The 26,518-nt window shown below is 33.3% G+C and overlaps 2 protein-coding genes across 3 annotated transcripts in view; both read left to right on the forward strand.

Annotated features, from left to right (window-relative positions):
* Positions 1-13,308, forward strand: part of LOC101500108 (protein TIC236, chloroplastic-like) — a 27,284-nt gene extending 13,976 nt beyond the window's left edge. For both annotated transcript variants that reach the window (XM_012715229.3, XM_073367716.1), the window contains 18 exons: positions 1,273-1,335; positions 1,928-2,158; positions 2,249-2,332; positions 2,814-2,971; positions 3,215-3,737; positions 6,278-6,448; positions 6,586-6,645; positions 7,290-7,412; positions 8,017-8,289; positions 8,419-8,484; positions 8,633-8,764; positions 8,847-9,668; positions 9,750-10,030; positions 10,199-10,455; positions 10,571-10,812; positions 11,080-11,271; positions 11,639-11,911; positions 12,880-13,308. In XM_012715229.3, the coding sequence (XP_012570683.1) occupies positions 1,273-1,335; positions 1,928-2,158; positions 2,249-2,332; positions 2,814-2,971; positions 3,215-3,737; positions 6,278-6,448; positions 6,586-6,645; positions 7,290-7,412; positions 8,017-8,289; positions 8,419-8,484; positions 8,633-8,764; positions 8,847-9,668; positions 9,750-10,030; positions 10,199-10,455; positions 10,571-10,812; positions 11,080-11,271; positions 11,639-11,911; positions 12,880-13,026 (4,098 nt within the window). In that variant the 3' untranslated portion in view covers positions 13,027-13,308. The remainder of the gene's footprint in view (positions 1-1,272; positions 1,336-1,927; positions 2,159-2,248; positions 2,333-2,813; positions 2,972-3,214; positions 3,738-6,277; positions 6,449-6,585; positions 6,646-7,289; positions 7,413-8,016; positions 8,290-8,418; positions 8,485-8,632; positions 8,765-8,846; positions 9,669-9,749; positions 10,031-10,198; positions 10,456-10,570; positions 10,813-11,079; positions 11,272-11,638; positions 11,912-12,879) is intronic.
* A 944-nt stretch (positions 13,309-14,252) lies between these two features.
* LOC101500440 (polyadenylate-binding protein-interacting protein 5-like) lies at positions 14,253-17,091 on the forward strand. The gene is made up of 3 exons (XM_004498568.3): positions 14,253-14,387; positions 14,955-15,410; positions 16,556-17,091. The coding sequence occupies exons 2-3, from the start codon at positions 15,003-15,005 to the stop codon at positions 16,700-16,702; spliced, it is 555 nt and encodes a 184-aa protein (XP_004498625.1). The 5' UTR covers positions 14,253-14,387; positions 14,955-15,002; the 3' UTR covers positions 16,703-17,091.
* Positions 17,092-26,518: the final 9,427 nt, after the last annotated feature.

Here is a 26,518-nt window from a genome sequence, read left to right on the forward strand (position 1 = left end):
AATTCAACATACTCTTCAACACTATTGTTTTGTTTCAAGGAAAGTAATAATTCGAACGGATTTTGAATCATAGAAGGTTGGAAGCGTCTTACCACCGCAATCTTGAAGCTTTCCCACGTTGGATTAGGGGAGTAACCTTCCCACCATTGATACCAACTAAGAGCTTTGCCTTCTAACGAAATCATCGTAGCTTGCATCTTCTCTTCTGGCGTCACTCCTCTGAGTGCAAAATATCTCTCTAATTTCTGAACCCACCCATAAGCATCATCTCCAGCAAAAATAGGAATTTCTAACTTTCTCCATCGACATGGATTCGCGTTCTGCCTATGACTTTCACCTTCGTTCTCGTTCTCACTCCCCTCATCAAACGAGTTTCTTTCTTGATTCACCCCTAATTTGCTCGCTATCACAGCTAACAGATCTTCTGATTTTTTCATTCGAGCTTCATGGAGCTCCATTCGCATCTTCAATATTTCACGATCTTTCCTCAATTCCTCGAACTCATTGTTCCCGTTGTCTTCGTTTCTGGTTGCCATGCTTCTGGTAAAAACCATAGACGATTGTAGCAACGCTCGTATGGTGGTTCCACTTCCTCAGGGCACCTAGATCGGTGCTCTGATACCAGTGATAGAACCACTGGTATTTATGACTAAGCTGAATTGAATCAATGAACAATACCTAACCAGAACCAATATGATTCTGTTAGGAATAGTAACTCTCACTTTATTGAATTGAATGAATATAGAAGATGATACAATAGATCCCTCGATCTAGTCCTGGTTCCTCAACCAGTGGTTACAACTAACTCCCAACTAACTCTCTCATTCTCACTTACTTTCCTTTTATAGAACAAACTCCTAACTGCCTAACAAACTCTTAACTGCCTAACAAACTCCTAACTGCCTAAGCCAAGCTTATTAGACATGTGTTACAATTAGGAAGGCTTCATCCAAACCTTCCTATTTCCCCTCTTATATACATTTCTAATAATAGGCTTTGGCCTATTCCTATCACTATTTATACAGTATGTGATTGAATTTTTGTGATTCTGATACAGTTATAACAGACTAGCGAAACAGCTTTTGTAACTGATAATAACAGTGGTAGGATCCAAATGTGAATAAGCTAACTATATTGAACTTATACTTAAAATCACGCAACAGGCGAGAAATCTGTTACTAAAAGATTCTTTGCAGTGATTCAGTTTTATGACAGATTTCTGGGATTCTTTTTTATCTGTACTTTAATATGTTTTTATGATTGAACTACCAGGTTCCTGCTGTAGAAGTGAATGCTTTGATGAGAACTTTTAAAATGAGACCACTCTTATTCCCGGTACATTTGTTTACCACTCTTAATTTTAATACTTTAAATTTTCAAACAAACTAGAACTTGCATGAGTAAAATCTAAATATTGTTTCTGAATAATCTGACACTGTGCACAGCATTATGATATACTAGTATAGACTAGGCTAAATATTACTTTAGTAAAATAATGCTCAATCTATGACAACTAATAAATTACATTACAATAATTGAAAATGCAACTAATGTTGGACTGTTACGACACTTTAACAATAATTGGGTATTACCATTTATCAATAACTTTGGAGCACATCATGTCTACTGAGTTTTCTAAGGCTACTTTAAAACATGTACAGGTGTTTAACATTTACATTGTGTGTGTCGGTCCATAAATCTGATATCCACAGCTGATGAGCGAGAATTTGGAAATCAAATACGACAAACTGGCTAAGCTATTTATGATTTAATAAATATAAAAAAATTAAAATTTTAAAATTTTGGAAGTCGTGGAAAATACCCCTGAAATCAATTGAAATTTCTTTCCTTTCTTTAACAAGGAAATTATATTACCTTATCCATGCCCTTTATTTCTCATTTCTTTTCCCATGATTGTTGGCTATAGTTAGCTGGATCAGTAACTGCTCTATTCAATTGTCAAGGCCCGCTGGACAGTCCAGTATTTGTTGGCACTGGAATGGTTTCTAGGACGTTCTCTTCTTCACAGATTGACACCCCTGCATCTGTAGCATCAGACGCACTTTCTGTGAGTAAGGAAGCTGGTGCACTGGCAGCATTTGACCGCATTCCATTTTCATATGTATCTGCCAATTTCACTTTCAACACTGATAACTGTGTAAGTTGACAGGGACAGTAGTTTACGATTGTCTGGTTCAAAGTAGCAACTAGTGTGATGTTATGGTAACACTTACTATGCATATTGCAGGTTGCTGATTTATATGGAATTAGGGCATGTCTTATAGACGGCGGTGAAATTCGAGGGGCTGGGAATGCATGGATATGCCCAGAGGTATACAGTTGCCTGTTTGAAAGCCTGTCTTTTTTGTTTAGTTAAGGCATAATCCATAGTTTGCATTTTTCTTTTTTCATTTCTTTTTTGACTTTATGGTACTTGGAAGCGCATTAGCATAGTCATGTATGTGGAGTCAGCATTATGTACACTCACTCTTTAAACTATTTTTAGGGGGAAATAGATTTATCACCAAAATTTTGCATTTTCTGTCAGTTTCCATTTTTCTAAGGGTACTAATTTAATCCTCTTCATCAACTTTAAAATGCATGCCATTTGACACAATGAAGTGATACTCACACATGGAAAGATTCTGATTCTCACACTCACAAATATGGAAATTAGAAGGTTTCATCCATTTGGATAAAAATAATTTAGGTGTGTGAATATCTGGTCCTATTACTTTCCCAAAGAAAAAGAAACCATTTCTCTCTAGAATTATTGTCCCACACCTACTAACGTATACTTATTTTGTTCTCAGGGCGAGGTTGATGAGACAGCAATAGATGTGAATTTATCTGGGAGTTTGGCCTTTGATAACATCGTGCTTCGTTACATACCAAGTTATTATCATCAGATGCCTCTCAAATTAGGGGTATTAAATGGAGAAACAAAAATGTCGGGGTCTCTTTTAAAACCGTAAGATGAACCTCTCTTCAGTTTTTTGATAATTATTAGTTCTCAATGACCAAGATTAAGCAATATTTTTTTGCTTTCTATAACATTTTTACGGGAAGGCGACGCCCCCTTGGGGTAATAGTAAAGTTGTTGCCTTTGGACCTTGTGGAAATTGAGAACTTCTTATGCCAATGTTATTCTGAATGTCTTTTCTCGCCCTGACAATACTTTTTCCTTCATGGAATTTTTCCAATTTTAATGCAGACGGTTTGATATAAAATGGACTGCACCTACAGCAGAAGGTTCTTTTGGCGATGCTCGAGGAGATATCATAATCTCACATGAGTTTATTACTGTAAATTCTGCTTCAGCTGCATTTGATCTGCATACAAGGGTTCAAACATCATATCCTGATGATTTATCTCTTAAAAAAGGAGAGTTCAATTCACCAAGAGCCATTCCATTTACTATTGATGGAGTTGAGATGGATTTACGTATGCGTGGGTTTGAATTCTTTAGTTTGGTTTCTGCATATACTATGGATTCTCCAAGGCCTTTGCATCTGAAAGCAACTGGAAGGATCAAGTTTCAGGGGAAGGTTTTAAAACCTAGTGGCAGTATTACCGAACAAAATTGTGAGATAAACAAGCAACATGTGCCAACGTCGGAGAAAGGAGTCTCAGATAGTCTTGTTGGTGATGTTTCAATCTCTGGTCTTAAACTGAATCAATTGATGCTTGCACCTCAGTTGTCTGGGTTGTTGACAGTTTCTCCTGAGCGTATCAAGGTGACACAGAAATATCTGTTCAGGAAATTTATGATTTTTTTATCATTTGATGATGCACTCATGGACACACACATATAGACCCACATAGATAATTATACAGATATAAGCTGTAAATGAAAAAGGAATCCTCAATAGACCAAAAAAACAAGGAATCCCCATAACTTGGGATTTGAGAAAGATCTCAGCTATGAATCTACTGCATCTTAGTAAACTAAATCATTCAAGGAAATAAAGAGAAAGTAAAACATAATTAACTATCAGGATCAAACTCTTCTATCAAGTTTGATCTACCACATGGTGAATGGGCATGCTACCCTTTTCCTGGACTTTGCTTCCCTTTATGATTTTTGCATGGATGTAGACTTGAGTCTGAATATTTGTTTTGTATATTGTTGAAGTTGTGGAATTTTAGAGAAAAGGAAAGAGAAAATAATTAGGGTTTGAATATTATTGATAAGAGCTTTATGCTAACTTGATTACAAAAGATTCAATACTAATCTCTATAGAGAAATATAGACTCAATCCTAAATTAGGAATAAATCATAATAATAATGAGAGATATTCTAAGATATCTCTATGATTATAAATTGATCCTAGGAAATAACTCAAGATACTCTAATATAATATAATAGATATTATAAGATATTTTCTAATATTCTAACACTCCCCCTCAAGCTAAAACTTACTAAGCTTTAGCTTGTTACAAAAAAACAATGTTTTGCTCCGCAAAAGAATAAAAGAAAGATGGAAAGGCAACTCAGGGATGTAGGTGAAGTAGGAGAGAATTGCTCTAAATACAGCCTAGTCAGATAGCCAGAATGATCATCAACATGAGAGAAATTCATGGCAAGCAATTGAACAAAGCAAAGTCCATCCTTCTAAAAAACTGCATTTGGAAGCTTCAAACCAATAATATCAGAGAGACGTGCTTCAAAGAGAGAAAGACAAGGCCAATACATCTGGGACAAAGATGGAGCCAGTGCATTTGAGACAAATTGCCATGCTAAAGTGTGAGTCATGAAAATAAAAGACATTGTCAAAATGAGCATCAATGGAAAAAGAAGTCATCACTAATATGATTCATCTGTAGAAAAATGAACACCGCCAGAATGATCGTCGGTGGGAATAGAAGCCACTGTTATAATCTATTAGTAAGAACTAAATTGCATGACAAACACCAAAGAAGAAGCAGCACGACTCTAATGAAACGAAACCATGATCGATCAACGGAGTGAGAAAATGCGTCCAAAACAGGAGAGATAACAGTTGTTTGAACAATAATACATATTTTCGTTGATCAAAATTGAAAAGTAAGGGCAGATCTGAGACCGTGAGGTTGAGGTTAGTTCAACAAAAAAGGCTGCGTTTAAAACGGCCGTCGGACGCGCCGTCACGCGCAGTGAAGAGAGGCGGCGCGTGGAACTGACTTGCGGTGGACGGTGAGACGCGTTCGGTGGCTTTCTGTGGTGCGCTTTGAGGTGTAGGCCAATCTGGAAGAGGCGAAGCTGATGGAGTGGTCGTTTGCCGGAAAAGTCGCTGGAAACAGTGACGGTAGCAGACGGGGCAGCCGCGACGATTGTGGGCGAAAGTGACAGCAGTCACAAAAAGGAATGATCATGCTAGAAAAGAGAAACTATGATTATATTCCCTAACTGTTGGGAACTTGGCAGCGGAATAGAGGCAAAATTGTTCAAGGAGGATCGAAATAGTCTCTAGATACCATGTTGAAGTTGTGGGATTTTAGAGAAAAGGAGAAGAGAAAATAATTAGGGTTTGAATATTATTGATAAGAGCTTTATGCTAACTTGATTACAAAAGATTCAATACTAATCTCTATTTATAGAGAAACATAGACTCAATCCTAAATCAGGAATAAATCATAATAATAATGAGAGATATTCTAAGATATCTCTATGATTATAAATTGATCCTAGAAAATAACTCAAGATACTCTAATATAATATAGTATAATAGATATTATAAGATATTTTCTAATATTCTAACATGTATTATTCACAAGAAGACTGTACAAATGTATAGACGAAGAGTAGAATCGAAATGCCTGAGCTTTAGTGGTTTAATCATGGAAACATAGAAAGGAATGGAAAATGAAAGAACAAATATAAATAATAATTACAATCAATACTCACCGCAAGCTTTATCATATATATCATTTGCATCCAGTTGTTACACATATACTTATCCTATGTCCCCAAAGATATTTGCTAGCTGATCCCTTTAACCTACAAAAGTCTTGGTGATGTCTACGGGGTTATTTTCTCTTATGAAATAATAATAACACATAACTGCAGTTACCTTAATTACCTTAATCACATGAGTCTTTTTAACTTGTATAATACATCTAGACATTATTAACATACTTTCCAACAGCACCCAATTTGTCATTTAAAAGTTTTTATTTTGAAGTTGGCATGGTTATGTCATCAAATTTTAGCTCTGCTTCTGTTAGAAAATTTCAGATTATTTGTCTGTTTGAATATATACAGTTTTTGTAACTTCCAATTAATCTTGGAACACAGTTGGATGCCTCTGGTAGGCCTGATGAAAGTCTTGCTGTGGAGTTTGTTGGGCCACTACAGCCCAGTAACGAAGATGGTCTTCAAACTGGAAAACTGTTGTCTCTTTCTCTTCAGAAAGGGCAATTGAGGGCAAACGTTTGTTTTCAACCATTTCATTCTGCTAACTTGGAGGTAACTAAATTTAAATTTTGGGCTTAGTATTTTAATCTAGACCTGTTTGTTTCTTTGCTTGTATAATTTAGTTTTTTTTTTTTTTTTTGTATAGGAACCAGATTTTGTATTGAAAATCTCTGATTTCTTTCTTGCAGGTACGCCATTTTCCACTTGATGAGTTGGAGCTTGCTTCTCTTCGGGGGACTGTACAGAGAGTAAGGCATATTGGCTTATTTTTTTACATTTTTCCTTATCATCCCTGTTTTTTGCTGTTCCCCTCTACACACACTTAGATCGTTACAAAGTTAGTCCAACCCAGATTCAATGCCTTGGCGTCTCAGGAATCGTTGGAGAAACTGCATCTTTTTTACACAGTGGATGAGCTTTTTAGTTTATCATATTTTTAGGGAAGGTAATGCTTGCACTGATAAACAAGTTGCATATGGCATTGCTCATCCCGGCTGCCGTTGGGACTTGGACATCTCCAATTCATTGCAGAGGACTTAAAGACAAAATCATTTAGGCTTAATATATAAACAAAACAGTGGCTATGATGCTATTTTAGGGACCAACTATGCCGAAACCTTAAACTAATAGAAGAAGGTCAAGAAACTAATATCTCTAACTTAAAGTACATTGATATACATTTACAGTGATGGGCAGGTAAATAAAATTGAGTTCCTAAAATTCTACTGTGCAGATTTGGCATTTTCTATCAACTATAACTTCGTTGCTTTCCCTCGTCTTTGTCCTTCCTTTTTTCTTTTCAAACCTTCTGAATGGTAATGTGGATATTGTTTACTGGTCATGTCATGGAAATAATATATGGTGATTTAACTGGTAGCTTCTTTGCTTTCAGGCAGAATTGCAACTTAATCTTCAAAAGAGAAGAGGACATGGAGTCCTATCTGTACTTCGGCCTAAATTCAGTGGTGTGCTTGGTGAAGCGCTAGATGTGGCGGTTAGATGGAGTGGAGATGTTGTGAGTGCATAAAATCATCTTATTATTTTTTTTTTCAACTGAATTTGAATTGCATGTGTTTACTTTTAGCTATCCTGGGAATTAAATGACGAAGTCCGTTAGCTGACCAGAGTTCTGTTAGTCTTTTTTTCTTCTTCTGTTTATAATTTCACTCAGAACATTAAATCTTCAACAGTATCTCTTCAGTGATTGCTAACAATTTTCTTCCTATTACAAAACCCTCATAAATTGGGGGAACTCAAAAAATGTATTGGAGAAGGATTTTGTGAGGCTTAGATAAATTCTTCAAATCCTTTTCATTTCTTTATAATAATCTTAAAATTAAAAATACATTAGTCATATGCATCCCCTTCTCATTCTATACAAAAACGCTCTCTCAAATAAGGTGGATGATTTCTCTCACTTTTTCTTACCTCCCCTCTTTCCAAAGTCCTCCCCTCCCTTCCAAACTCTCAAACGGAGCCTAAGTTTCCAACATCAAGCCATTAAAGATCTTTTCTTGATTACATTGGATGGATAATAATACAATTTAATGAAGCCAATGCTTTGAAGCTGTTAATGATGTGTTTGTCTAGTACTGATTGTCAGTTGATGCATTGTTCAGATCACTATTGAAAAAACTGTTTTGCAACAAAACTACAGTTATTATGAACTTCAAGGTGAATACGTTTTGCCTGGCACTCGAGATCGTAATCCTATTGATGGAGGAGGTGGCCTTTTTAAAAGGCTAATGTCTGGTCATGTTGGTACTGCTATATCCTCAATGGGCAGGTGGAGAATGAAACTTGAAGTTCGCAGGGCAGAGGTTGCCGAGATGCTTCCTCTTGCGAGACTTCTTTCTCGAAGTATGGATCCTGCTGTTCATTCAAGATCTAAGGTTGCATCATTATTCATGTCTTGGAATGTTACATATATTCATAATTAACCATCTTAAAGCAGCTAGTTGATGTTGCATATATTCATAATTAACCATGATAATGTATGTTGCTATGCGCCATGTATGCAGGATTTCTTCCTTCAAAGTTTGCAGTCAGTGGGAGTATATTCTGAAAGCCTTCAACAATTGCTTGAGGTATTGTCAGAGAATCACTATATCTTATTACTCAAACATGAAGTGCATTTGTAATTATTTATATATATAACATTAATTAACTAGTAAAATGTGTTTCAAAAGTTCAAATTTGTTTTTTTCGTCTGATAATGTTACGCACACCATGCAGAAAATGAGGGGGCTTCATGCTCCATCAAATGATGTTGTTCTTGAGGATTTAACCCTGCCCGGTTTATCTGAATTCAAAGGTCATTGGCATGGATCTCTTGATGCTAGTGGTGGAGGAAATGGAGACACTTTGGTAAAAAATTAGATTTTATATTCTTTGTAGGTCCATGAATAATCTATTTTTGAATATTGACTTTCTTATTCTGTCATTTCAGGCCGAGTTTGACTTTCACGGGGAGGACTGGGAGTGGGGAGACTACAAAACTCAGCGTATTGTGGCAGTTGGTGCTTATAGTAATGATGATGGTATGCACCTGGAGAAAATTTTCATCCAGAAGGATAATGCAACCATCCATGCAGATGGAACATTGTTAGGGCCTAAAAGCAACCTCCATTTTGCTGTATTAAACTTTCCTGTTAGTCTGGTCCCCACTGTATTTCAGATCTTTGAATCTACAGCAACAGATGTTGTTCATTCTCTGCGGCAATTGTTGGCACCAATTAGGGGTATATTGCATATGGAAGGTGATCTCAGAGGAAGTTTAGCAAAACCAGAATGCGATGTGCAAGTAAGGCTCCTCGATGGTGCCATTGGTGGCATTGATCTTGGACGAGCGGAAGTTGTTGCTTCTCTAACCCCAACCAGTCGTTTTCTATTCAATTCAAAATTTGAACCTATAACCCAAAATGGCCATGTACTTATTCAAGGTAGCATTCCTGTTGCTTTTGTCCAAAATAACACATCACCGGAAGATGTAGAATCAGATAAGAGTCGGACTACTTGGGTTCCTGATTGGGTGAAGGAGAAGAACAGAGGGGCAACCGATGATGTCAGCGACAAAAAAGTTTCTAGAGATAAAAATGAAGATGGTTGGAATACTCAATTAGCAGAAAGCCTTAAAGGTTTAAATTGGCAAATTTTAGATGTTGGAGAAGTCCGGATTGACGCTGATATAAAAGATGGGGGAATGACTTTGGTAACAGCTTTATCTCCTCATGCCAATTGGCTTCATGGCAATGCTGATGTCATGCTTGAGGTTGGTGAAATCACTATAAATATTCTCACATATTTGATGTTTTTTTCTTCTCTAAGTCTCGTCATATGGTGTGCTTAATAGGTCAGAGGTACAGTTGATCAACCAGTGCTTAATGGACGCGCCTCTTTCCACAGGGCATCTATTTCTTCACCTGTGTTCCGAAAGCCATTAACCAACTTTGGTGGAACTGTTAATGTGAAATCAAACAGGTTATGCATCACATCACTAGAGGGTAGGGTAAGCAGAAGAGGAAAGCTTCTTGTTAAAGGTAACCTACCACTCAGAACTAGCGAAGCAGCTCCCGATGACAAGATAGAATTGAAATGTGAAATTTTGGAAGTGCGCGCACAAAAAATATTAAGGTTGCTTTCTTAACTTCTGTTGAAGATTTCTCAAGTTAATGTTGACTTATTTGTGGATATAAAGTGGTTGATAATATAACCACTAAATATTTATTATTGATTTTTGGAACTGCATCCTTTATTTCCCTATACATGATTCTTTTAAAACACACTTTCTACTTTTGTCAGTGGTCAGGTTGATTCTCAGATGCAAATAACTGGTTCAATATTGCAACCAAACATATCTGGGAATATCAAACTAAGTCACGGAGAGGCATATTTGCCACATGATAGAGGTGGTGCTCCTGCTTCTGACAGATTCCCATCGAATCAGTCCATGCTTCCTTCTGGTGGTGTTAGTCAAGTTTTTGCTTCGAGATACGTTTCACGATTTTTCAGTGCAGAATCTCCTTCAAAGGCCAAAACTTCTCAATCCCCTGGCTCTGGTATTGCTTTACTGATCTATCAGTTTATCTTATGATCTCTCTTTTTTTATATTTTCACAATGTCCATTAGTGTATTTTGTGATCTCTTTTCTTTCTAAAAAACCAATGGTGGCAGTTAATAAGTCAACTCAGGTTGAAAATGAGATGGAGCAAGTACAGATTAAACCAAACATAGAAATCTGCCTTAATGATTTGAAGCTTGTCCTTGGACCGGAGTTGAAGATAGTTTATCCTTTGATTCTCAATTTTGCTGTCAGTGGAGAGCTTGAGTTGAATGGTCTGGCTCATCCCAAATGGATAAAACCTAGAGGCATACTGGCATTTGAGAACGGTGAAGTCGATCTAGTTGCCACCCAGGTTTGTGTAATGTTTAATAACTCTGCAACTCGCATAAATTGTACTACTTTAGAATGAAATATAAGCAAAAAGGGTAACTGAAATGTTAATGTATCTGATCTTAATTTTTAACCAGATACATCAATTTTTTAGCTACTATTTTTGCTTATATTTCATTCTGAAGAGAGTATAAGCTTTGGTTTTTTCTAGGCTAATTTTGCTATAGTTTGGCTTGTATGTTTTCTATAATCCATTGTGTAGTTTGATACAATTCATTTTCAAATGCAGGTGAGGTTAAAAAGAGAGCATTTAAATGTTGCAAAATTTGAGCCTGAGTATGGACTAGATCCAATGCTAGATTTGGTTTTGGTTGGATCTGAGTGGCAATTTAGAATCCAAGGTAGATCCAGCAATTGGCAGGACAAACTTGTGGTGACCTCGACTCGCTCTGTGGAACAGGATGCACTCTCACCTACCGAGGTAAAATATATGCCTGTGCTACAATTTGGAGCTCAGAAGTCTAAATTTTTAGTCCTGTAATCAAATGTACTTATGCTGTTATTGTCAAGCAAGAACAACTAAACGGGCTGGATGACATTAAGAAAATACCGTCTATTTCACACTGAAGTGTTTATCTCAAGCACAAACCAAAAATAAAATATAAAATGACATTATGTAGATTTTAACAGATTCAATATGTTCCAAAATCTCCATCTGCTGCTGGATATAAAAATTTCTGAATAATTTTAGTGTCAAGCTAGATAATAGTTTCATCGGTGAAACTAAATTGCCTTCATGATATGATATTCGAGCAGGACTTTCCTATTAATTGTTTTCATCTATGCAGGCTGCCAGAAGGTTTGAGAGTCAATTGGCAGAATCCATATTGGAAGGCAATGGTCAACTGGCATTTGAGAAGCTTGCAACTGCGACTCTTAAAAAGTTGATGCCACGAATAGAAGGGAAGGGAGAGTTTGGCCAAGCTAGGTGGAGGGTAGTGTATGCACCTCAGATTCCTAGTTTGGTTTCTGTTGATCCTACTGCAGATCCTCTAAAGTCACTAACCAGTAATATATCGTTTGGTACAGAAGTTGAAGTCCAACTCGGTAAACGTCTTCAGGTAATAATATTAAAAAATACTAGTAACAAAAACTTTGATTCTCAGAGACGGATGTTGCTACTAATTTCAATTGACTTGTGGCAATTTATACATCCTTATTCAGATTGCCAAATAAGGAATTTTTATGCCCACAAATTGATTATTTTGTTAACCTCTTTTAAAACATTGTTAACAAGATTAGTGATTAACTCACCTAGTGTGGTGGTTTTTGAAGTACTAACATAGTTGGGATGTCAGTAATTATAGTGATGCATTTGTATGCCTTTTTGTTGCTTAAAAATGGTTAACTTGCCTAATCATCCTTATACCAAGTACTTTTTGTAAGCTATTATTTTTGTGAATTTTTCCAAATATAAGAGGCTGTTTACTTTGTAAAACGTTTTATATTTTCATTATTTAAAATGTGTTAATTTTACACGCTAACAGAAATAAGAGACTTTAAAAGTTAAAAATTGTCTGCATTTCTAGAAACAAGGAAAATGTCAAAAGAACGAGTTTTGTTATTTCCGGAAATGCATCATCGCTAACTAGCATTTCATTTTCTCTCCACCGTGGTTCACTTCAAAAGTCTACTATTATCTTCTTAATAGCAAGTTAAAATGAATACATATTTTAGAAAATGAAAATAAAATATGTTTTCAGAAAGTAAAAAAACCTTAATATTGTGGTACATGTTCTTTGTCATTATATTTTTCTGGCAAGTGGGTGTTGCTTTGTCATTTTATATTGGGATGTTTGGTTTTCATGGAGCAGACATTATAAACCAGAACAGATCATGTAGTTGTTAGATGTTACGACATCATATAGAAGCATCTATTATCTATTATCTGTTATCTAGTGAAATACCAAATCCTTTTTCAGATATTTATTGAAGAACCTGTGTCAATCATTTTTAAAATGCTTTTTTCTACTGTCTCTCTCTTGTACTAGTTTATAAATATCTATTGAAGCAATTATTTTACTTCCAGGCTACAATAGTTAGGCAAATGAAGGAGTCCGAAATGGCGATCCAGGGGACCTTGAGCTATTTGCTTACAAGTCGTCTGCGGGTGCTCCTACAATCTTCGTCAACCAATCGTCTTCTTTTTGAATATTCTGCCACTTCTCAGGATTAACTTGCAACATCATCTTCTCCCACCTAGATTAAGCTGCATCACTGTCCTTAGTTGCAATATGGAAAATTGGTCATGATGCTCTTGGTCATATTTTTAAAGGGAAGGGGAATTTTGGGACACTCTTTGAATGTGTGAAAGTAGTGTAGATGCATATTATTTTTTGCTCATATTGAGCTTGTTAATATGTAGATTGAATAATAATTCAGCCTATTATTAGTTTTGTACAGAAATTCAATTTTGATGAAAGAAAATATATAGTATGATTATATATTATTGATGACACATGAAGGTTAGATGTTGTGTGTGTTGAAAGAGCAGTGCTTTTGTTTCTCCATCAGAACCATCAAATCCTCTCTTGCATCCTTATTGTTCAATATAATGTCTGGATTGATTCATTAAAGCAAAGTAACATTAAATGTATATTACAAAACATTGGTCTAAAATTTGGATACACTTACACGTCATTAAGAACATGTATTATAAAATTTACTTTTGAATTAAAAATTAATTTATCATAATTTGATATCATTAAGATGCGTTCAAAGTAACATTGTTTATACAAATTTTCACTTTCATCCAACGGGTGCCCTCAACTTTTTGTATATATTATTGATGTAAATTATTTTTAAGAGGCCTATAGTAATAACTTAAATAACAAATATTTGCGGAGATATTTTAAGAATTAATTTAACTAAGCGATACTAAGTGTTATTCAATTGTATGAATGGGATTTTTTCTACAACGTAATAGTATAAAACTTAATCTTATCTTTTAAATCGATAAAAATATATTTAACTTATCGTAGCTCGCTATAATTAAAAACTAATAAGTTATTAGAAATATATGACTAGTCAGTTGTGAAAAATTATTAGAAATTTATAACCGTGTTTTTCATTCTGACCGGATATATATATATATATATATATGGTGATTTTGCTATTTATTAATAAATTAAAGTACACCAAATGTATTTTATACACCGTAACCCATTATAATTCAAATTTTAACCAATAAATAAATGTATTTATATTTAATGTCTTATAGTGCTTTAAATATAATTACTATAATTACTTCCAGCGAAGGAAATCCGTAAAAAACTAAAAAATTTAAGATACAAAATAATAGATAAACTCTGCATAATAAAATAGATTAATTATTTAGCAAAACAGTAAAAGCTTAATTAGATTTTTTTTGGTAATAATCAAACATTCTGGTGCTATTTTTTTTTTCTTTTTCGTATCAGGTAAGCACTGCTTAATTATAAACATAAAAAAATATAAATACTGAATTAAGCAAATGCGAAAATAAAAGTATTTTCACTTTTCTCTACCTTTTCGATCAGATCTCTCGAGAAAATTAGGGTTCGTCATTTTTCTCTAAACTGCTTACTTTTTTCTTCGAATCGCAGTTTTTGTTATTCATTCATTGATCATTTCTGATCAAGATGCTACGATCAAATCAAATCCACCATTGAATTTGAAAAACTAATTTATATAAAAATCAAACGAAATTGTTTATTGTTTTGTTGGATTCAATGGTTTTATTTTGTTGATTTCATCACCACTGCAATTGTTTATTTTTTCTTTATTTCGTTGTTATGGTTCAAGTTTCAATTTTGTATATCTTGATCTTGGAAGAGTTTGAAAGGGGATTAGAAAAAAGAGTCAAAATTCAATGTTTTTGTTTGATTGTGTTTTTCATTCTTATATCTGTAAAAGGGTTGCAAGAACATGTTAGAATTGAATTCACCATTTAGCTAGCTATTGGTTTAGAGCTTGTTCAATCATATTCTACTTTATTTGTGTTCGAATCTTTTTTTTTTTTTTTTGGCTTTGAATCTTTGGTTTCTTTCTAGAATTTGTGCTTTTGATTGACTAAAGCAGCATGTTTGACTAATTCTTACTCTTGTATGTTTTGATTTTCCTCAGAAAAGGAAGAACAAGTATTGTTTATCTATCCGATTTAACTGTAACACCATGAAGCCGCGAAAATCTTCTTTGAATCCATTTGCAGCCTCATATGTTCCTATCTCTAAAAGGCCAGATGCTATTAGAGTTCCTGGGCCAAAAGGTGCCATGGACTATGATGGGACTGTTTGGTTTCCGACACCTCAAAATACAACAAACGATGTCCAATTTGTCAACAAAAGCGCCCATAAGCTCTCTCCCGTGAAAAACCAACCTGCATCTAGTTCTTATTACGTTTCCCCACCGCAGAGTATGGTACAGCTGACAGATAATCAGTTTATGGATGAAGAGGTTGATATAGATTTGGAATATCTTAGGATGACATTTCCTGGTATATCTGATCAGTCCCTTGTTGATGTCTACAATGTTAACAGTGGTGACCTTGATGCTGCTATTGATATGCTTAGCCAACTTGAGGTATAATCTTAAAATTGTTAGCTTTTCGGCTTAACTTTGTTGTTCATTCAATGTCACCTTTTTTACTTATTCCAATCAGTTAACGACTATTGACTAGACTGTTTTTTGTCTCTTAAATGCATGAGGGTGTAATTTATTATTCAGGCTTTGTAACTATAAATGTTGAATCACATCATATGCTAGGACAAGTTTTATCAAATAGGAGCTATAGTGTAGCGAAATTTTAACAATCTGCTATTGTTCTACAATATGCAATTTAGTCCAGTGTTGTTGAGTAGCGACTATAGCAGTGCTATACCTATAGCATTATAGCATAGTGAAAGTTGAACTAACCACTATTTTCCACTATCCGCAATTGATAACACTGGCCATGACATTGACTGGAAATTTTGGGTTGAATGTGTACTTACATGTAGATGTAGATGAAACAACTAATTTGTAGCATACCCTTCATATACCCTTTCCTAAGTGTGTACTCCTTTCCTTTCCTGAATATTGTATATATCCAGACAACGTTGGATAGAAGAAAAGGTTGTCATCTTGTGGTTGTTGAATCTTGCAGGGTGCTATGAGATTGCTGGGCTAAGTTTGAATTTGTTTAAATTTCAATTTTTTTTCTTTAGATTGTTTTTGGTTCTGATTTTGTGCATTCCCAGTTTGTTTGTTTTAACACTTGGTAACTTTATTCTGGTTTAACACTTGGTAACTTTATTCTGTTTTAACACTTGTTTCTTTTCTGTTATATTCCCAATCTGTTAACTCTTTGTGGTTCATACTTAGCTATTTGGTTTCATTTATGTACTACTTGTTTAGTTTTTGCTTTAGGCGGAAGAAATGTTGAAATCTTACATATCACTGATTTGAAACTAGTATATAGCAAAATGTTATAAAAAGTATATTGTTCTCTGTTATATATGCCAGATGAAATTAGGAATTATATGCTATGTGATTGTGTAAAAATATTTGCTGATTAATGCTAGCCTATCTGTTTCTGGATAAAAAGAATTGCTAGAATCATCTTAGTTTAATCATGTCAAACATTTGCTTATTAGGAGAGAATACTTTTGGTGGTCATACTCGTTACGTTTTAATGTATCAATTCTGGAAAAATCCAAAATCTGAGTTTGTTTTTTTCCATCTTACAGTTTGATGATGGTGTTGACTCTTCCGGAAATCTTCCAGATACACTGGATATTGGTGATGTTTCAGAACCTGAATTTCCAGCTGATTCCGCTTCATTAAAACAGAAGAATGTAACAGCCGAAGCCGGTTCTTCATCTGAGCACTTGTGAATTGATTTCCAAGTGTGAATTGTGAAACGATTTGCTACTCACAATTGGTTTGGTTGGGATATAAATAGTGTAAAACTAGGGAAAATTTGCTTTAGGTGGAGACGTTCATTACACATGCGTCGATTTATAGACTGTATAGTCCTTAGCTGCGTCTTGTTTTGCTTAATATGGTCTGAAATGTTCTCTTTTTGATGTGTTGCTTGTGCCTCTCACAAATTGTGCAGCTTTCAATTGTATGAATTTGAAGGCCAGTGAAAACAAAATTGGCCAAAGAGTTAGAAGGAAAATACACATATAAGTGAAGGTGATTTTTCACTTGGGAATTGTACCTTGGTGAGCAACTTTGGGGCTTACATTACAACAGATATAATACATTAGTTTTATTTGCCTTTCTTTGAGTGTTGATACCCTTTGATGAAGATACTCGCAGTCATATCCATCTATTTCGACACTCCTTGCATTACTTTGGGTGTTGACTCTTCAATAATCCAATGTAGAGATTGTGATAGTAGTAATCCAATGTAACTCATGCAAGAGATGTCAAAATAGATGGATCTGACAAAATGTAAGTTGGATTACAATGAGTGTATAGAAACAATACATATATAATAATCCATTATTGGAACCAGGTGATCTTTAACTGGAACTATCGAGATATTGGTAATATCAAGATTATAGATCATAAACAAAAATAAATTTGTAGATCATACATAACTTCAATTGAAACTTAAGAAACATCAAAATCAATTAATTTATTTGTAGTGATTTGAAATTAAAATATAACATTAAAACTTGAGAACTTAAATAGTATGTTATTTTAAAATTTAAGTTTTATAATTTTGTTTATAAGTTTGTAAATATTTTTTAATAAGATAAAGATAGATTAAAACTGAAGAAAATAACAAAAATCAATTTGTAAAAAATATCGAGAATAATACATATTAGATTGAAACTTAAAAAACATTCAAAATCAATTAAATTATTGATAGAGATTTGAAATTAAAATATAACATCAAAACATGAGAATTTAAATTGTATGTTATTTTAAAATTTAAGTTTTATAATTTTTTAATAATTTTTTATAAGTTTGTTAATATTTTTTTATGAGATAAAAGTAGATTAAAACTAAAGAAAATAACAAAAATAAATTTGTTAATTGATTAATTTTTTTTTTTTATAAATAATTTGAAAAGTTAAAGTTTTGAACTTACAGTTTATCACATGGATATTATCTAAAATATCCAATTATGTTTATGAGTATCTATAAGATCTATAGATAAAATTTTCCATAAAAAGAAGATTATTATTTTTCACATATAAAAAAATCTATAGATCATGATAGTTTTAACTTTTGTGATATAATTATTTTCAAATTCTATGCAACAAAAAAAAAAAAAAAAAAGCCTTATCATTTCAGATTTTATACGATATACCCGGCTTTAAAATATAATTCCTTAAACATAAATCAACATGAGAAGTTTTTTTTTTTACAAGATCATAAGAAGAAAATTGAAAAATATAAATTTAATTAGTTAAAAAGAACACAAAATTAGTAACGGAGTGAGTAATGGAAAATTTGGAATGGAGAACGAAAAAAGTGTTATAGGTGGTGTAACAGAGATAGAAAATATAAATACATTCACTATTATAGTATTAAACGAGCATTATATTTTTTTTAAGTTTGTTTTGAGTAAATAAAAACACTGAAATCGTACACTAAAATTATTCAAAGATGCTTGTGTCCAACAACAGAAAGATATATTCATAACCGAAAAGTTGGAATCTAATTTGACAAAAGAAGCAATAATAACAACCACAAAAAAAAAAAAAAAATATTCATAATATTCATAATATTAAATTTTTTTATAATAATTAAGAATTCTCTGATTGATGAGTATTAAGTGCAGCTTGTCATTGACTTTAAAAGACCAAATGTCAAGTTTTTGGTCTTTTTCTAAATTGTTTTTCAACATAAGAAGCTTCTAATTTTTAACAAGATTATAAACATTACTTGTGTCCATGTTCCACTTCTTCAAATAAACTCTCTAAAATAAGGATTCAACACAACCACTTCCAAACCAGCACATTTATCTTCTTCCTTTGTATCTAATATTGTTAATAAGTGGTACTCAAATTGAAGACATTAAAGATCAACTTATGATGGTTACTTGCAAAACAAATAATTTAACATAGTTGTTATTTTTCAATTAATTAGTTGTAACCTTTTTTCTTAATCACTCATGAAATGTAACTAACAAGTATATAGTGTCCTGTTAGTAATGATAAATGACAACATAAAGCAAAAACATAATTGCAGAATTGTGCAAAAACTAAAATGCATAAGAGTACAAAAACTTGTAATCATTTGATCTCATAACAGTGATATTTCTAAGTTAGAACCAGTTCCTCATATGTAAGAGTTTAACTCTGAACTGGGTTAACAATATTGATCGGTTTTAATTCATCATCAAGATCCAGTGCATTATTCCTTGATTTATCAAAGAGTAAAAAAGGAAATTCAATAACATTGGCATTAGAGCAAGGTCCATTCGATTAAGGGAAAAGATGGCATCAACAAAGTATGTACTGGAAAAATTCGATGGGAATAATGATTTTGGGTTATGGCGTCTCAAGATGAAAGCTTTGTTGGTTCATCAAGGTCTGGCAAAAGCATTAGCAGGAGAGAAAGACATGGCATCCACACTTCCAGAAAAGGAGAATAAGGATATCATGAACAAGACTCATAGTGTTTTAATCTTGAGTCTTTGAGACAAGGTTTTGAGGGAAGTGTCAAAGGAGACCTATGCATAAGGTATTTGGCTCAAGTTAGAATATTTATACATGACAAAATCATTAGCAAATCGTTTATACTTAAAATAAAAAATATATATTTTCAAGATGCAATCTAGAAGGTCAATTGAAGATTGCATGGATAAGTTTAATAAGATTGTTTTAGATCTTGAAAATATTGATGTAAAATTAGATGATAAGGATCAAGCCCTACTATTGATAAATTCATTACCAAGCTCTCTTGAAAATATGTGTGATATACTATTTTATGGTAGAGATCCATTGTCATTAGAAGAAGTGCAAGCTGCACTAATCTCCAAATAATTAAAAAGGAAATCAGATGGGAAAGAAGAAAGCAGTGGTGAGGGGTTGTTTGTCAAAGCCAAAGCAGGGAAGAAGAATCAGAAACAGAAGCATAAGTTCAAGAATAAAGAAAAAGACAAGTCTAAAATGAAGTGTTTCATATGCAAGAAAGAAGGACATTTCAAGAAAGAATGGCCAGATTGGAAAGGAAAGAAAGGGTCAAATAGTGATGATGATTATGGAAATGTGTCAATAGCCCCAAAAGGATATGATAACACAAAAGTTCTTATGACAAATTCAACTGAAATCATAGAAGATGACTGGGTGCTTCACTCAGGTTCCTTGATTACAAAGAAACTAATAGAGGCAATGTGTTCATGGGTAACAAATCAGCCTGCAAGGTGGTTGGGATTGGCTCAATCAAGCTGAAACTGAAAGATGGTACTGTGAAAATTTTATCAAAGGTTAGACATGTTCCGAAGTTGAAAAGGAACCTAATCTCTCTAGGAATGCTGGAAGAAGGTGGTTGCTCTTACAAACCAGAGAAAGGTACTCTAAAAGTGATAAAAGAATCATTGGTAATCATGAAGGAAAAAATGGATCATGGTATCTATCTTCTTAATGGTCAAGTAGTGACAGGAATGACAGTTGTGGCAGTCCAAGCATCAAGCAAAACCAGCCTATGGCATCAAAGGCTAGGACATGTAAGTCTAAGAGGAATGCACGTCCTAGATTGACAAGGCATGTTAGATGGTGAAAAGATTGACGATCTTGAATTTTGTGAGCATTGTGTGTATGGAAAGATGCATAGAGTCAAGTTCTCTACAGGAGAACATTGCTCAAAAGGAATTCTAGAATATATTCACAATGATCTACGGGGCCTTGTCAAAATTGCTTCATATAGATGTAACAAGTACTTCATTACATTTCTTGATGACTATAGTAGAAAAGTATGGATTTACATGTTGAAATGCAAGGATGAAGCATTCAAAACCTTTAAAGATTGGACGTCTATAGTTGAGAATAAGACTGAAAAAGGATTAAAACTTTAAGAACAGACAATGGTCTTGAATTTTGCAGTGAAGAGTTCACTAGTTATTCCAAAACTCATGGTGTGAATAGACATAGGATTTTAAAAAACACACCTCAGCAAAATGGAATGGCTGAAAGGATGAAAAGAACCTTGCTTGAAATAATGAGATGTATTATGTCAAATGCAGGTATGCTTGCACAATTTTGGGGAGAAGTTGTTCATACAACTTGCTATTTGATTAACTTGAGTCCTTCAATAGCAATTAAACTCAAACCCCTTAAGAAACGTGGACAAGACATGCTGCAAATTACAATCACTTAAAAGTATTTGGGTGCGTTGCATACTATCATGTAAAGAAGGGAAGTTAGTTCCTAGAGCCAAGAAAGGATACTTTGTTGGATATCCAAGTGGTGTAAAAGGCTATAGGATATGGTGTCCTGAAAATAGGAAATGTATCATCAGCAGATATGTAAAGTTTCATGAGTTTGACCTATATAAGTTCTTAACCAAGGCTGCAAACAAAAGCTCACATCAACTTGAAGCTGATAAATTTGATCTTGAGGTGGAGCAGGCTATAAAAAGATAGAAGGAGCAACAACATACTCAACAAGATGTAACTGATACCAACTCAACTGAAAATGGTATGGTTCCAGACCTTGACAATCCAACATAACATGAATTAGATGACTATAACCTCATCAGGGACAAAGATAGAAGAACATTAAAACCCCTTCAAAGGTATGGTTATGCAGACTTGGTCATTTATGTATTACATGCTACTGAAGAAATCATACATGAAGATCCTAGAAACTATTATGAACTTGTTAGATGTCAAGATAAAGACAAATGGCTTTTAGCTATGACTGATGAGCTGAACTCACTAGAGAATGACAACACCTGGGAACTTCTACCTAAGCATGCGAACACCAGAATTGTAGGCATCAAGTGGATCTTCAAGAGGAATGGGGGAATTCCAAGAGTAGAACCACCTAGGTTCAAAGCTAGCTGGTAGAAAAATGATTCACTCAAAATGAATGGGTGGATTACAATGATATCTTTTCTCTTGTAGTCAAACATGCATCTATAAGAATAATTCTAGCCATGGTAACACACTTTGACATGGAGTTAGAACATATGGATGTCAAAACAACCTTTCTCTATGGTGATCTGATTGAAACAATCTTAATGCACCAACCATATGGCTTTAGGACTCAAGGGAAGGAAGATTGGGTCTGCTTGCTAAAGAGACCACTATATGGGCTAAAGCAATCACCAAGACAATGGTATTTGAGGTTTGATTTATTCATGCTTAGTCAAAGTTATGCCATAAGTAATTTTGATAGTTGTGTGTATTATAAACAAATGTCATCAGCAACACACATTTACTTGCAACTATATGTGGATGACATGCTAATAACATCAAAAGTATGAAAGAAATTGAAAAATGGAAGAGCCAACTAATGACATAATTTGAGATGAAGGACTTAGGGCTAACCAAGAGAATTTTAGAAATGGAAATCATCAAAATCGGAGAACAAGGAAAACTGATAATTTCTCATAAAAGCTATCTTGTTAAAGTCATAAACATATTCAATATGAGTTAATCAAAGGTTGTCAGTTCTCCACTTGCAGCTCACTTCAAACTTTCTTTAGCCTTGTCACCAAACACAACCCAAGAAAAAAAAAAGACATGAAGAAAATATCATGTGATAGTGCCATAGAAAGCATCATGTACGCTATGGTTGCTCAAGGCCAGAAAATTCTCATGTTGTAATTGTCACAAGCATATTTATGGAAAATCCAGGTATAAACCATTGACAAGCTTTCAAATGGACTCTAAGGTACCTAAAAGGAACTCAAAGCTTGTGTTTGGTATACAACAAAAGTTCAAAACTATCAAAACCAGTCCAAGGATTTGTTGACTCTGACTTTGCTGGTGACTTAGATAAAAGAAGATCCCTCATAAGGTATGTGTTCACAATGTTCAACAACACAATCAGTTGGAAAACCAACCTTCAACACATAGTGGCATTATCAACAACAAAATCAGAATATGTTGCTCTTGCTGAAGCTGTAAATAGACACCAGACTTCATTTCATCAGAGATGTAATTGAAATAGGTGAGACAAATGTAGCAAAGGTGCACACAAGTGACAATCCTGCTGACATGTTTACAAAAATTGTCACACTTAGCAAATTTAGACATTGTTTGAATTTTCTTAAGATCAATTCCAGAAACTGAGACAAAGGACTAAGAGGATCTGATTTTGAGAATCACAAGCTGAATCTTCTCAATTGGTACCAAGGTAGAGATGTACTAATAAGTGGTACTCAAATTGAAGACTTTAAAGATCAACTTATGATGGTTACTTGCAAAACAAACAATCTGTTGTAATTGTTATTTTTCAGTTAGTTAGTTGTAACTTCTTTTCTTAATTACTCCCGAAATGTAACTAACTAGTATATAATGCTCTGTTAGTAATAATGAAGGATAACATAAGGCAAAAACATAATTGCAAAATTGTACATAAACTGAAATGCATAAGAGTGTAGAAGTTTGTAATCATTTGATCTCATAATAGTGATATTTCTAAGTCGGATTCATTCCTCCAGATGTAAGAGTTTAACTCTGAATTGAGTTAACAATTGATGTGTGTTCAATTTTAGTACTGCAATTTATTCTGTTTTGTTCCATTGCTGCAAAACTGTAGCAATCATATTCTTCTGGTTTGAGGCTTTATAATTCTGGTTTGAAGAGAAAAGAATAGATAAGTTTTAATTCATCATCAAGATCCAGTGCATTATTCATTGATCTATCAAAGAGTAAAAAGGAAATTCAATAACAAATATCTTATTCTCCATCTTAGTGATAAAATCACATTTGATTTATTTAATTGACATTGAAAGACAATTGTTATTTTTGTTGAGATTTGTGTTAAACAATGTCTTACACATGACATATTTAACATCATCACCATTCAACGCTTTGATCTTTTTGTCGACATCAATAAGCAATCTTGGTGACACAATTTTCTTAGCTTGATGTTTTGGTTCATTCTTCTTTGCAATTTTTTGTTGGACTCTTCTTTTTTCACATGACATATGACCTTCATCATTTAAACAATATCTTTTCTTTTTATAGATCACTATCTCTTCTTTTTTGTAATTTCTGAAATATTAGGTGATTTTGTTTCTTGACAATTTTTTTGATATACTTTATCTATTTGATCCGACTCTTTTTTAGTATAAAAATATAGAGCAACTTGTGACAACACTTTATGCAGAGTGAAATTAACACAAGCATTGAAAGCCTTGTTCTTTTACTTTTCCATCATGGCTTCCATATCTTGAAACAAAGCTCGTAGTGAAACTTTATTAACTAATGAAGTTTGTACGAAAAGAATTTATATGAAATTATCTTTTTTACACTAATAAATTAATTATTTATTATAAAAAAAAATTAATTAATTATTCTTATTTTATACCATAAGTTTTGGTTAGATAAACTTTTTCTTATATTATAGATATTTTAAAACACATAAAACTCATATTTTGGAGATTGCATCACGTCGATCCGACCATATATTGATTTATTATTTTTTATAATAAATTATAAATATATTAAAATAATATATTATATATATATATAATAAAAAATTATATTATATTATATTATATTATATTAATAATTTTCTACAAAATACATTAAATGAAAGAAAAAAATACATTAAATTTTAATTAACGATGACGATCTAAAAGTCCTCAGTCACACATCTAGAAGGTCGTTGAACTCGTCTTACTCTTTGAATGACTTAAAGTTGTTGTGATACATCCTCATTTTGATTATGTTCTCATTGTCGTCTCCAACTATTGGTGGATTAGAGATACTACAACTTGTCTCCATATAACTTTAAGTGATCGGGTTATACATGAAATCAAAAACATCATAAATTAGGAGTTGTGCAATTAGTTTCAAATAAATTATAGAAGATCCCGCGTTCTTTATTTTAAACATTAAAGAGACATAATATTGAGTCGGCATTGACATATTTCACAAAATTTCGTGAGGAAATTTACTGATAACGTACCAAAGAAAAAAGTTCTTTACGGGTAATAATCTCATTCTTACTTTTTAAATTAATGCCATCTTCAAAAACAAAACTACAAAATGTGACACATTTTTCTTGTGTAATACAAGTTGCTCAATTAATGAACTAGATACAAATACTACCACAATGAAATCGGCATGGTAAATCGAGAAACCATAAAATAGCTAAATAACATACTGCAAGAAAATTGGATTAAAGCGTTTGATAGAGATAGAATCACATGACAATCAACCTTGTCGAGTCAATCAATTGAGTGTTGAATATAATGCTACTATGTTCTAGCATAAAGTATGATTATTAGACGTTTATACATGATGTGGAAAAGGTGGAAATGTTACTATGTTCTAGCATAATGCATGTTCTAGCATAATGTAATGCTACTATGTTCTAGCAATTTAGTTTGTTAGAAGACTTTGTTCAAGAAAACTCTTCTGTTGATACCTTCAACATAATGATATAACTAAAAAATATTTATTACAAGTAGTCTTAGCTTTATTTTTTGAATTACAGTTTTTGTGCGTACCTTTGAGAAAAAAAACTACCATAAAATCGACCTATTTGTTTCATAGAATTTGTATAAAATTTTAAAAAATAATGATTTTTATGTATTTTTTTGGTAAACTTTAAAATGGACCATCCTAATATGTGGTCTATAATATATCAATGTGTTATTTTTTGAACCCCAGATTTCGCAAGCTACAAGAATTTATAGTAATATCATCTCTATTTCATCTTTTTCTCTGAAAATACTTTTTTCTTTTCCTCCCCTTATCATTCATGTCTCTAAGTCTATAAATACACTGAATGGGAGAAGCTAGCATGTCATTTATTGAGGTGGTGTTAGACATGATAAACGTCTGCAGAGATTTGCGATAAATATAATGTGTAGAAGCTATAAAATATTATTGTGATTTGTGAACATCAATTGTATCCAGACAATTGTAGATAAAAATGGTATACCATAGACCAACTTTTTTGCGTGTTTCTTGACCATTTTCTAACAACAAAGTTAAATTGTAATACATTTTATTAAAAATCAAATGATAAATATAGGTTGAGATATCAATATAAAAACAAGTGCAAGCATTACAAATGGACACCTTATATAAATTATGAGCATCATATTGGCTTTCATCATAGTAAACTCTACACGAGAACAAGAAAACGAAATTACATAGCATCCTCGGCCTTCGCAAATGTGTTTCATTCGAACATCCACCAACTTTGAGTCCATCTCAAATATAACATTCTTCATGTCAAGCACTCTCACCCAATCGATGGTCATCATTAAAGTCATAGGCTTCAACCATTCGAAATTCATGTAGTATCCAGAAGTACATCCATGCACAAGTGATAGGTTGACCTCATGTACTGTGTGAGTAGAACGAACCTAGCGATAGTAGGGTGCAGTAACAAGGAGACTAGCTCAGTGTTTCACGCATTCTCACCATGTATGAAAACATCACCAACTCAGATATTCTCAGCAACAACACCTTTAAAGATATAGAGACAACACCAAACGCATTCAAAGATTTTATAACGAGCACGTAACACATTCAAGAATCAAAATAGATATTAGCT

Source organism: Cicer arietinum, chromosome 4 (genome assembly GCF_000331145.2).
Source record: "Cicer arietinum cultivar CDC Frontier isolate Library 1 chromosome 4, Cicar.CDCFrontier_v2.0, whole genome shotgun sequence".
Taxonomy (NCBI): Eukaryota; Viridiplantae; Streptophyta; class Magnoliopsida; order Fabales; family Fabaceae; genus Cicer; species Cicer arietinum.